General features: G+C 60.9%; 1 protein-coding gene and 1 long non-coding RNA gene across 2 annotated transcripts; both read right to left on the bottom strand.

The window, feature by feature from the left end:
• Positions 1-1,843: 1,843 nt before the first annotated feature.
• Positions 1,844-8,937, bottom strand: ZDHHC11B (zinc finger DHHC-type containing 11B). The gene is made up of 5 exons (XM_037798917.1): positions 8,873-8,937; positions 7,539-7,656; positions 5,753-5,876; positions 5,191-5,314; positions 1,844-1,868 (listed from the first exon to the last, which is right to left on the bottom strand). The coding sequence occupies exons 1-5, from the start codon at positions 8,935-8,937 to the stop codon at positions 1,844-1,846; spliced, it is 456 nt and encodes a 151-aa protein (XP_037654845.1).
• Positions 8,938-9,364: 427 nt separating this feature from the next.
• LOC119506195 lies at positions 9,365-11,752 on the bottom strand. Its single transcript, XR_005210944.1, has 3 exons — positions 11,718-11,752; positions 11,575-11,633; positions 9,365-9,435 (listed from the first exon to the last, which is right to left on the bottom strand). It is a non-coding gene; the product is annotated as an uncharacterized LOC119506195 (long non-coding RNA).
• Positions 11,753-13,138: the final 1,386 nt, after the last annotated feature.

Raw genomic sequence — 13,138 nt, forward strand, 5'->3', positions numbered from 1 at the left:
AGCAGCTGTGCGCAGGAATGGGCATCTTGTGAGCAGAGGTGGGGTCCTGGGGTCCGGGGTTACGTACCGTCTCTGACCTGAGAGGCTTTGATCACTGAAGTCAGTTATTTTCAGCTGCAATCCCTTTCAAGGTCGTGCAGAATTGAACTGAAGGTGTCCTTTCCGTGGCGTGGCCTGGAGCCCACACAGTTTTGGGCAGGAATTCCACATGCTGAGAACCTTGTTTTTTTCTGGCTCAGACCAGGAAAATCAGGGAGGTTTGGGTTTCCTACTTCACCACCCAAACCAAGGCACCTGAAGAATAAAGCGGCACTTGGTGCAGCCAGGACAGCAGGTGCCAACTGGCCTGTCCCGGGAGATCGGAACACAGGTACCGGCTTCGAAAGCCAGTGGGGAAAGCCCACGGCCTCCTGCTCCCGGCTTGGGGTGAAGGGAGGCGTTCAGTGGCCGAGGCTGGGGGCATGTGACGGAGACTGTGCACTCGGAGTCTGGAACGTTGCACAGACGTGCAGCTGGGGAGAGAGCCTGTGCTTTCGGTAACCCAGGGACTGCGGTGGGGCCCCACCCCGACGCCCGCATGACACGCAGCTCTCTCTCTCGGGCCCACGGGGACTGCAGGCGATGACGCCCCCACCCCAGAGGAGACGAGGTCACCGGCCACCTCCAGAAGTCGGCCTCGTCGCAAACCCAGAAACCCACGGGCAGCTGCCCCCAGACGGCTGCAGACAAAGGGACACCTAGGAAGGGGGGTCCTCCCAGCTCGGACCAACGCAGGATGGCACAGGCATCACACCCTCCCACACAGACACACACGCAGACACACACACAAACACACAGACATACATGCAGACATACGCCAACACACATACAGACACACATGCAGACACACAGATAACACACGCAGACACACACATAGACACACAGACACAGACATGCAGTCACACAGACAGGCAGACACACAGACATGCAGACAGACATGCAGACACAGATATGGACACATGCAGAACGGCACAGGTATCACAGTCCTCCCTACACAGACACACATGCAGACACACACAGAGACCCAGATACACACACACACACACACAGTTGCAACACGCAGACATGCAGACACAAAGACGTGGACACATGCACACAGACACACATGCAGACACACAGAGCTGCAGATATAGACACAGACACACAGACACACACAGAGACCCAAATACCAACAAACAGACTTACACAGACACAGGCAACCACGCAGGCATATATGCATTCATGCAGACACACACAGGCATGCACGGGCACTCATGCAGACATGGATATGCACGCATGCAGACACGCAGACACACAGACAGACATGCAGACACGCAGACATGCAGACACACATACAGACATGCAGATGCAGACAGACATGCAGACACAGACACACACACACATGCAGACACGCATACACACAGACACGCAGACATGCAGATGCAGACAGACATGCAGACACACAGACATGCAGACACAGACACGCACATATGCAGACATACACACACATGCAGACACGCATACACACAGACACGCAGACATGCAGATGCAGACAGACATGCAGACACAGACATGCATACACACAGACACGCAGACATGCAGATGCAGACAGACATGCAGACAGACATGCAGACACAGACACGCACATATGCAGACATACACACACATGCAGATGTGCATCATGAGCTGAGCTCGGCTCTGTGCTCCCAGCCGCACGGCTGCCCGGTCCCAGTGGCGCAGTACCTGAGGAGACCCTTCCTCCGTCTGCATGCATGGGCCCTTCTCTGGGGCGGATTTTGTCCTCTCCTTCCCCTGAGTCACATACTCAGATGTGCTTGTTCTCTTGTTCACTGGAGAAGAGAAGGAAGGGAAAGGGTCAGGGCCACTGTCAGCGTTGGCTGAGCCAGGCGTCCACCCAGCCGCGCGTGGTCTGGCCTGGGTGGCCATGTCCTCTCCGGGGACGTCACCACTACGTGCTGAGGCAGCACCAGGAGGTGCGTGGCAGCGAGGCGTGGCCCCCGCGTGTGACTGGGGCACCAAGGGGGGCGTCCCCTCCCACGGCTCCCACTCCTGCCCCCCGTTTACCCACGTGATGAAACTCCCACTGTGAGCTGTTCCACGGAGGCCCAAAGGGCCAGGGACGCAGGGAGGCCTGAGCCAGTGGCCCACAAGGAGCTGGGGCCTCAAGAGCCCGAGGGGCCTGCAGCAGCCGGACCAGGGCCGCCCGTGCGCTCGCGGCCTGAGAAGCCTCGGGGAGGTTTGGGGATCGTTTGTTAAGCAGCAGAAACGAACTAAGCAGCGCATTCCGGCCCATCTACTCCCTGTCGAGTCCTGAACTCAACAGCCCTCCCTCCGAGGGCTCCCTCACCCCCCCCAGGCAGCCTCGGTCCGCGTCCTCGGTCCACAGCGGCCTTATTTGTCCACGTCCTTTCCTCACCTGTGAGTGCACCTGGCCCGCCACGGAAGGTGGCTGCTTGCAGCCCGGCTCCCCTGCCCTCTGCGGCCGCACGGTCGCTGCACCACTGCCCCCCACCCGCGCTCATGACAAGAGGCTGGCACAGGCCCGTGTGCACCCCACACGGCTGCCCCCAGGGGCCGGCGAGACGCCCCGGGCACCGCCTGTTCCTTCACGATCAGCGGCACATGCTCTGCTAGACGGCACCTGCCTCGGTGCAATCACACCAGACGTTTCAGCTCCTCTCCATTTCAGCAAATGTGTAGTAAGCACCTACTGTATGCGGGCACTGGCCTTGGCACACATAATTAAAATTCTGAAAACGTAATATTTGGTATGTGTCCATAAGCTTTCATTCTGTGGCCCTTATACTTTCATTAAAAAATCCAAGCCCTGGGCAACGTGATTCTAGCCGCGTGTTTACACATGTGCACAGTAAAACAGACTTGCGGGCTGTATAGCAGTGGTTGTCAGGTGAACTGGGTTACTAATGGGAACATTTTTCGGGTGTGGGGAGGATGGTCATTCTGTGCTGGGCCTGCTCCCCCCACCTGGCCAGGTGGAGGCCTTATATCTTGGGCGGGGTCTGCTTTGGGGAGACCTAGTGATCCAGGCAGAACCTAAGCTGACACGTGGACTCCCAAGCTGGGTTCCCTCTGCACCCCATGGTGGGCAGACTGGCGAGGAAGCTTTCCGATCCCCCTCCCTCTGGCCAGTGCCCGAGGTGAGGCTGTGGGGCACACGGCAACCTCGGTAGCTGGAAAATGCTCCAGGACAGAGCCCAGTGGCTGCAGATCCTGAGGACTCGGGGCCCAGGCGCTGCAGCTGCCCAAAAGGCTCCCAGATGCTGGGGCCCGACAGGCCCCACAGGAACATCGTGCTACCCGGGTGCCCTGTGCAGCTGAGGAACGGGATCGTCACGTCCACCGGAGGCTCACCCTCCCTGTTCCACCACCCGGACCCAGCGCCTGCTGCGGGGGGCCACAGCGCGAGACCCCCCAACACCACCAGCCTCTTTACAGCTGGGTTTGGGTAATGGACAACCTGCCCATCAAGTGCCATCACCTTCATGGTTAGAATTTCTGTTTGCTGCTTTTTTAAATCCACCCGTTCTTTTTTTCACACTGTCCCCTTCTGGCCTCTAGAGGTTATTCCTTTATCCCTTTAAACTTTATAAAGTTACTAATTTTAAAATCTCCTTTGTGCTACATTTCTCCTGGCCTTGGACGGTGAGTGGAGCTTGTTGCTGGACCTCCCCACCCTTTGCTGGTGTTTCTTTTCCACCTGCGGCTTGCTCTTTTTTGCCTATGAATTCATTTTCGGCAAAGGCCGTTTTCCACCAGGAAGCCCAGCTGAGGAGGCATCTCCTGGAGCAGTTTTCATAGACCTCTCTGCAGGTGGAGGCCCCTGAGTTTCTGCAGCTCCAAACCCGTGTTCCCGCACACTTACCACCTTGGCCTCCCCATGCTGTCACGAGGCACCTGCCTTGCAGGTCCGATTTTTCTGGGGCATGGCCAGTGGTGGCTGTTTTCTGGCACCCGGCTATCGTGGTGGGTTAGAAACAGCTCCCGCCTCCCGCGGCCTGAGGTGCTTCCTGAGCTGCCCGGGGTGACGTGCAGAGGAGCCTGAAGGGAAGCCCTGGTTGAGGGCCGACATCTGGTCACCTCCACGTCACTTCAGAAGGTGAACTATGTCCACTCGCACGGAGTGAATGCAAAGCTACAGGATATGTTTACTTAAATGTCTGTGTGTGTGTGTGTGTGTGTGTGTGTGTAATTTCAAATTCTCAAAGGTGATGTGAGCTTGCTTTTAAAGGTGAGGAAGCTGGGATCAGAGGGGCCAGGAAAGCCCCCCCAGCCTCTCAGCCAGCAGGCAGCAGGCACTGGGGCTGGTTGTCCAGAGCTTGCATCCCGCACCCAGGTGGAGTTAAAGCCAATTCAGTCCCCGCTCACAAGGGGCTGAGAGGTGTTCCGGGCCGTGGGCCTGGGCTGAAACGCACAAGAGGGAGTGAAGCGACGAAGACGCCGCTCGCCGGGGGCTCTCTCCTGCGCCCAGCGGGTTCCTCCTGCCCAGAGCCTCGTGGCAGGGGAGGGGCAGGCACAGGGCACGAGACGGGGCGTCCTGGGGCCAATGCCCGACGTGCAGAAGGGGGTAAGTTAGAGTTGGGAGCTCGCGGGGTACAGGTGGGAGCCCCAGCCCTCTGGATGGAAACCTCGGGAGGAGCACACCCTCCCCCGCGTTCTCACGGCAAGGGGGTCTTTTGCCGGTTTTGTCTTGTGATCTCCCCTTGGGGTCGACTTTGCCAACCTGATCATAAACGGTCAACAAAGTGTTTACAGTACCAGAGATAACTGCCAACTTGAACTCTGTAAGGACACGAAGGAAATACGATCCAGAAATGGCAGCAGTCATCAGTTCAAACGCCATTCGCTCCCCGCAGCGGGGAGGTGACGGTGCACCTGACTAGGGCGACACGCGTGTGTCCTACGACGTCCTAACCGCACCCTGCGTGCCCCGGTGTGGGGACGGGGCCGAACCCGGCCCGACTCGGCAAGCACCATGGGAGAGGTCAGTCTGGGGACCGTGCTGACCGGTCTGAGCTGGGAGCCAGCAGCGCCGTCCCGGCACCGGCAGCCCCACCGCCGAGCAGCTCCGTGTGGCAGAGCCGGGAGCAGGCACCGGGCGGGGGGCACGGGGGACCGGAGGGTGGCACCTACCAGGCAGAGATGGAAGGCGAGCGGCTGCCCAGCAGCACAAGGCTGACGGCGTCCAGCACGAGCTCAGCCCCCAGCAGCACCAGCAGCGCCACGGCGCCCGCCCTCCCGGGAAGGTCCAGGACGCCTGTGGGCGCAAAGGGTGAGAATGTGTGAGCATCCAGCCACCTGCTGTGTGCAGGGTGCGGGGTGCAGGGTGCGACCAGGGCCTCCCTGAGGGATTCGGGCCGTCCGAGTCCGGCCAGGAGGCACTCTGTGCCGCTTAGGGAGCCGGCGATTACATAGCCCTGTGGATCCTTTTGGAACGGTGAGCCAGGGAAATGCAGACCGTGCATCACCTCAAGCATCATCTGGGGGTGCCGCCTTTCCAGCCGCCCTGGCCAGCACCCGGCCCCAGCCCACCTCCTGGGCACACGGCCCCGGGGGCTCCTGCCCTGCTCCCCCCGCCCTGGGGCCACGTGGGCTTGGACCCTACAGAGAGGGGTGGATGGCAGGGCTGAGAGGCCCCCTCTAAACCCACGAGCGGCCCCGAGCAGAAGCACCTGCAGGGGCAGCGGCAGCCCACCTTCAAAGTGGGGGTGCGTGCGGAGCTGCTGCCTGTCCACGAAGTCCTGGATGAGGATGTACAGGGCGACCCCTGTCAGGTAGAGCAGCCCGGCCACGGCTGAGGCCACGCAGCTGAGAAACACCTGCAGGAGAGCAGCAGGGCCGGGGCCCAGGTCTCGGACATCAAACCTCTGCCCCTAACGCCTCCCACTGCCTTCAGAACGTGCCCCTTCAACACCGCCTGGTGGATGCATTCGCTGAAGTTTAGTCTATTCCACTATCCTTTTCTGCATCCTTCTGAAATTTCCTTCCACCCAACCTCGGGAGGAGGGTCAAAGCGTGAACGAACTGTGCACCCCCAGCTCCCACCCTCGGACTCCCCCTGCACTCGGCACCTCCCGGCAGGCGGGAAACCGCCCGGGCTCTCCCTGCCAAGCCCGTGGTGTGGCCGTGGCTGCTGGGGTGGGCAAGGGGGGCATGCAGACCCCCACCCGCTCCCCCTACTTTGGCGGCTCGGTGGGCCGCACCTGGCCCAAGAGCTCCTGAGCCCAGCTCTCCAGAGGATGCCCTCGTCCCACCTGCTCACCACCGCGAGAAAGGTGGACCCAAGCCTGGGGGGACAGAGCCACGCGGAATTGGGGGGCTCAGTCCCTGTTCCGGCCCCCTTCCCCTCCGTGGTTTGTGTGCCTTCAACATCCATAAAGAGTCGTTTCCTTCTCGACTAACATACTTCTGTGCACCTCAGATCCCTCTAGCTTTTAGAGTGACAGCCACATGCCCTCTCTTGTGCCTCCTGGCCAAGTGCCGTCCCAGGACACCACGTCTCCTTCCGTGTCCTCCCCTGACAGACCAGAGCCCGTGGAGTGGACCTGGAGGCAGATGCACCCCTGCAGCCGAGGCCACCCTGCCTTCTGTTCGCACCCGGCCGTGCCCCTGCCGCAGAGCTGGTGTCCTCTCACCCTCGCGCCCACCCCTGCCCGCTCTGTCCGTCTGGGGAGTAAGGCCCTCTCCTTGCCGAGTGCCAGGCAAGCCCACTTCCACCAGCCTCCCAGTCCCCGGGTTTGCAGGGGCGCCTCGGATGCATGTGCTCTCCCCACCTGGCCACCAAGGCTCGGCTGCGACCCTCTGGCTCAGCTCTGGTCCTTTGCCTGCACCCTTGTGAGGAGCCCGGAGTCTGCACCCCCAGCTCAGGACCCCCAAGCTCTGCTGCCCACGAGGAGTCTGGAGCACCTTCTGTTCTCCTCGCAGACGGGACCACACTCGTTCACTGTGCTCCCCGATGGGCCTTCCAAGGGGAGTCTGGGGGCTGGGGGACACCCTGGGCGGGGGGATGCCCTGGGTGAGGTGAGCCAGTGTGGCCCTGGCCTCTGCTCCCTCAGCACCTGCAGCTCTCGGCTCCGGGCATCCAGGGCCCCATCTTCCCAGGGAAACTGCCTCATACAGGGTCCTGGGGTCCCTCCACCCTACCCCTAAATTCTCCATTGTTTGTTTCTGTAAGTGGCCGGGAGTTCAGGGTCCTTGGAGCTGAGACAGTCCCCACCACAGCGACAGAAGCACAGCCCCCAGGGCTCGCAGGGGACACGGCAGCCCAAGGGTCCTTCTCCAGGCGGCACAGAGGCCAGCGGCACCCCAGCTGACTCAGCATGTCAGGGGGCCTCTGCCCGGATAGGCCCCAGACCCAGACCAAGGAGACCAAGGACGGGATTGCCCAGAGCCGCCTGCCGGGAAGGGGCCCTCCCTGCCTGGGGGCTGTTCCCCCCAGGTCCCCCAACCCCGCCTGCAGCCCCCCACCCCAGCGGGCTCACCAGTAGTTCCTGCTGCTCACGCAGGTGTTGAGCCACTTGCAGTGATGGTCGAAGCCAGAGACGCACTTGTTGCAGGCCCCGCAGAGGGTTTGGGGGGCCCGGCCGTGAGCAGGCATGTCTGGGCGGGGGCAGCTCAAGTCCCGGGGCCCAAGAGCACAGGGCTGTGCAGGCCGGGGCCACAGCCCCCAGTCCCATTCTGTTCCCCGCTGCCGTCTGCCCCCTTCCCCTCTGTGCCGGTTTGAGTGTATTGTGTCCCCCAAATGCCATTATCTTTGTGGTCTTGTGGGACAGACGTTTTTTGGTGCTGGTTGGATTTGCTTGGAATGTGCCCCACCCAGCTGTGGGTGATGACTCTGATGAGATATTCCCATGGAGGTATGGCCCCACCCATCCATTCAGGGTGGGCCTTGATCAGTGGAGCCATATGAATGAGCTGACTCAAAGAGAAGGAACTCAGTGCAGCTGTGAGTGACATTTTGAAGAGGAGCAAGCTTGCTAGAGAGGAACGTCCTGGGAGAAAGCTGTTTTGAGGCCGGAGCTTTGGAGCAGATGCCAGCTGCCTTCCCAGCTAACAGAGGTTTTCCGGACGCCATTGGCCATCCTCCGGTGAAGGTGTCCGGTTGCTGATTTGTTGCCTTGGACACTTTATGCCCTTGAGACTGTAACTGTGTAGTGAAATAAACCCCCATTTTATAAAAGCCTATCCATCTCTGGTGTTTTGCATTCTGCAGCATTAGCAAACTAGAACACCCTCTTTCCCTCCATTCTGTCCTCTTCCCCCCATCCCCATCCCACTTCCCCATCCCTGTCCTTTCTCCCACCACCCCAGCCCCCCATTCCTGTAGCTTGACCCGGTGGTCCCTGAACCGCTGACCCCAACAGGCCAGGGGAGGACGGGAGGGGACAGGGGCCTCAGGGCTGCCAGGCAGCCGGCCCTGGCCCCAGAAGGGGAGTCCAGGGAGGAGGGTCCAAGGCCTCCCCCAGGCTCAGGGAGGGCAGCGGGGAAGACCCTGTGCCCCCAAAGAGGCAAAGCAGCGGGGGTTCCAGGGACTGAGGGGCTCAGACTCCCCAGGCCCTCCACAGCCTAAAGCCTCCCACCAAGACCCCGAGGCATCTGCAGATCCAAGGACCCCCACTAGCCCTGTGGGGACAGAGACTCGTTTCCCGAAAGCCCAAGGAAGAGGGCGGGTCCCTGGTCTGGGGCCCTAGGCTGGGGGAGGGGAGTTCCCTGCACCAGACCCACTGGGACAGAGGACAACACCCAAGGGCCAGCTCTTCTCGTCCCAAGGGAAAGCAGCTCTCGGAACCACACGGAAAAGGGCCCCAGCCCCCACCCAGCGCCGCCGCCCGGCCCCTCCCGGCCCCCCGCCCCACGGCTCGAACGCGGGGAAGCAGCCATGGCGTCGGGCCGGGGGTCTGCGGGCGCGGACGGGGAGGGCACCTGCAGCTGGGGCCCCCGGGCCGCCGGGACGCACACGGTGCCCGCGCACAGGCGGCGGCGCTGGTCCTGAATGACGCCGGTGCGCGTGGGGCGGTCGGAGGCCGGCACCGGCTTCTGGTAGCTCCTTCAGTGCCGGACGCTGTGCTCAGCCGCGTCGAGGAGACGGTGGCGACGTGAAACACAGAGTGGGCCAGGAACAGCCCCCGGCCACCTGCGGGGTCCAGGAAGCACGAGGGGACCCGGCCCGCGCCCGGGGAGGCTGCGCAGGGAAGCCCGGGGGGCGCGGGGCAGGCGGGCAGGGCAGGGGCTCACGCGCACCAGGCCGGCCGTGGGGTGCTGGTGGGACCTGGGGCTGCTAAACAAAACAGAACAGTTCCCCCGGCCAAGAGACTTACAGTGGAGCTGGGAGGTCGTTCTGGAGGTTTCTCTCAGGCAGGTCTCAGCAGAGCTCACAACCTGCCGCAGTGGGTAAAGCCCTGAGCGACACGTTCCTCAAACCCCAAGACCATAAAGCAAACCCCGAGATGCAGAGCTCAGAACCATCAAACCCGAAGGGCACCGGCGCTCCCCAAGCAGCCACCAACCACACACAGCTTGTCTCATCATCTTTTCTTCTAAAAGCCCTCGCCTGGAAATGCCAAGACGGGACACGATTTGGGGTGCGAGCTGAACCTGTGCTCCCCGGGTACATTTTAAGGCCCTAAATGAACGCCCTTATTGCCTGGCAGCTCAGTGTGTTATTTCTCGGTTGACAGAGGTGTGTCCCCTTTGTGTCCAGGAGCAGCTCCTTGCTCCCCTTCCCTCCCTCCCTCCCTGTGTGGGGGACGCTGGAGCCCGCACCCGTACGCCCCGTCACCCCCGCCCCGAGGCCTGCCCCGCTCCCGCACAGCTGTGAGCCGACAGGGTCCGTGGTCCCAGGGAGAGGAGGCTGCGGGCCCAGGTTTCCAAGCCCAGACTGCTGCCCGCCCCGGCGCAGCCCTGCGGGACACCCGGGAGCCTGGGTGCAGCCCGGCCCGGGGCTCTGGTGCTCCTCACAGAGCCAACGCGAAGGCCACTCCTCTCCGGGGCCCGTCCCCGGGCTCTCCCTGGCGGCTGCCCAGCGCAGACCCTGCCACCTCCCACTCGCTTTGTGACGCGGGCCACTGACCCCGGCAGGCTGTGGACGCGAGGGGCCACAGGCTCGCACTGTTCGCACAGTGACCGGGATGGCGAGACGGGCAGTGGCGGCGAGGACAGAGACGGGCGGCCTCTGCCGCCAGCAGGAAGACGCCTGGGGCCCAGCTGGTCCGAGCCAAGCTGCCCGGGTGTCCCCGCACGGCCCGCCCCGGCCTCTCCCGGCTCTCAGTCCCTTCCTCTTCATCGCTGCCCAGATCACCTTCTCGTAAAGGGACTGACTTCCCGGGACACTGCCCATTCCCTGGGATTATCACGTTTCTCTTTCCATATCCAGAAAAATATCCCACAAGATGAAAGCCTGAGTCACTTCCATGAAAAGAGAATTTGCTGCCAAAAGATCTGCGCAACAAAATTGCTAAAGGAAGTCCTTTAGGCTACAGGAAATAATTTCTGAGGGAAACTCATCTCCAGGAAGGAACGAAGACAATCAAGTGATAAATAAACCACAACATTGCTTCGTGGGGCTGGCAAAATGGGTCAAAAAAGGCGGCCCCTGTGGACGGCCCGAGACGGACTGAAGGAGCCCGGGCTGGTGGCCGCGGGACATCGCTCTTGACGAGCCCTGCCCGGGGGACCCTGGACGCGGCGGGAAAGACCGCTAACTTTCAACTGACACAGGAGCCACCTGTTTTGTCTTAACCGCTCCCTCCAGCCCTCTCTCCTCTAAAGCCACCCACTGTGGGAGAGCTGGGGGTGTCGGGCTCGAGCCTCACCCCCTCCCCTGCCGAGTGGGTAACACTGTGCAGCCCCCCGTCCTCGGTAACAGCAGACGCCCACCCATGCCTAGAAAGCGGCCCACCGCAAGCCTCAGGCGCTCACACCGGACTGCGAGGTTGTCTGCGGAGCAGAAACCTGAGCGCCCCAACGAATAGTGTAGCCTTGAGTCTGGTGCTACCTGGGACTGAGAGCTCTAGAATCTCTCCCCTCAGAAATGTCAACTCAAGTGGACCCCAAAGTCCGGGAAACAGACCTGCCGGGAAAGCAGTTCACGTCCCTCCTGCTGTAATTCGGCCTCGGGGAGACCTGACTTTCCCAGGAAGAAGACAGCACCCCCCTGGCAGGAGGACCTTAAGGGTATTCAACCCCTTATCCAAAGCTTTGTAAACACAGGCCTTCTTCCCTGCCAGTGCCCTGGCAACACTCCCTTCCTGCCCGTTAGAAAGTCAAATGCAACTGAGGGGCTAGTGCAGGGTCTTAGGGCCATAAACCACCCCACATCCCTCACCCCACACCCTCCTCAATAGCGTCCTGAGCTCCACCAGGCGGTGCTCGGTTCTGGACGTAAAGGACACCTCCTGCATTCCTCTACACCACATTCCCAGTTCCCATTTGCCCTTGAGGGTAAGGGCCCAGGGATGCCACCCCCACCCAGCCCCCTCCCCGGACAGTCCTGCCCCAGGGCTCAGGGACAGTCCTCACCTCTGTGGGTCACACTAGCCCAAGGTCTGGCCGTCCTGCGTTTGGAATCCAGCTCTCTCCTGCAGTGTGGGGTGGTTTGCTCATTTGCAGCCCTGCTGGGGAGGGCTCCCTCGGGGACACTGTCACGGCCCCACATCGCCTACCTGAACAGCCAGGCGGCTTCAAAGGCTGCAAGTACCTTGCAAAAGCTTCTTTATCTTGGATTTATCTCACCCCAGGGAAGAATTCAAGCTATGCTCTCGGTACCGCCCCCTGAGACCAAGAAACAATTAAGAGCCTTCCTAGGGGTGGCAGGCAATGGATCTGGATTCCCCATTCCAGATTTCCTGGCCTTTATAGGACACAGTGGGGGGAGGAGGGAGGCCAGATAACACCCCCTTAGCGTGGGGAGCGGAGCAGGCTTCAGCCTCACTACCCTCAAAAGCGCTCTCCCCAGCCTGCCTGCCCCCGGCCTGCCAAACTCAGGTAAGCCCTTTTTCCTATATGGGACTGAAAAGAAAGGAGTAGCACTGGGAGTCTTGGCGCAAGAGCTTGGCAGCATTCCCGGCTGTGGCTACTTTTCACACCCATTAGATGCCACAGCTCAGAGCCCCTGCTGCTGTGAGCCCCTGTGCCTCACAGCACAAGCCACCAAGTTAACGTGGGACAAACTCTAACAGTACACACTCCCCACCAAGTCAGGGACATTCTAGAAGCAAAAGGACATCAGTGGCTTTCAAGCAGAAGGCTCCTGAAGCATCAAGCCCAGCTCTAGACACACTGGAGGTTCAAATCCAAGTCTGCCCCACCCTGAACCCAGCCACTCTGCTGCCAGTGAGCCCAGACAAGGAGAGGGCACCCCTCGAGCTCTCATGCCCAGAGACACTGGCTCGGAATTATTCTACAGGCCAGACCTACAAGACCAGCCCTTAGAGAACCCGGAGTTAGAGTGGTTCGCAGACGGGAGCAGCTCTGTAAGAGAGGGAATCAGAAGAGCAGGATATGCCACCGTCTCCCTGCAGGAAGTCAAAGAGGCAAAGCCTGTACCCCCAGGACCTCAGCCCAAAAGGCAGAACTCCTAGCCCTTACTAGGGTTTAACACTAGCAGCCGGGCAAAGGGTTAACGTCTACTGGAACTTAAGTACGCTTTCCTGGTGCTGCACGTCCACTCTGCTCTCTGGAGGGAGAGAGGGCTGCTCGCTGGTGATAAGTCTCCCGTCAAACACAGACAACAAATTCTTCACCTGCTAGAAGCTGTGCTGCTTGCCCAAGAAGTGGTGGTGACCCACTGCCCAGGGCCCCAGAAGTCTGGCTCCCTGGCAGCCAAAGGGCATAACAAAGCAGAGAAAGCTGCCAAAGCAGCTGCCCAAGGCCCACTCTCTGTGCTAGCATCAGTCCCGACCCCTCTCTTTCCCTGGCCACTCCTGTTCACATCCAGGAAGGAGAAAAACTAGCTAAAGAAACAGGGCATACGAAGGAAACAAACGGAATGCTTGTCAAAGAAGGGAGAATTTTCCTGCCCAGTGACAGGCAGTGGATGGTCATTCAAGACCTCTAGCAAGCCACCCAGCTGGGCGGGGAGGCT

This window comes from Choloepus didactylus, chromosome 11 (genome assembly GCF_015220235.1).
Source record: "Choloepus didactylus isolate mChoDid1 chromosome 11, mChoDid1.pri, whole genome shotgun sequence".
NCBI lineage: Eukaryota > Metazoa > Chordata > Mammalia > Pilosa > Megalonychidae > Choloepus > Choloepus didactylus.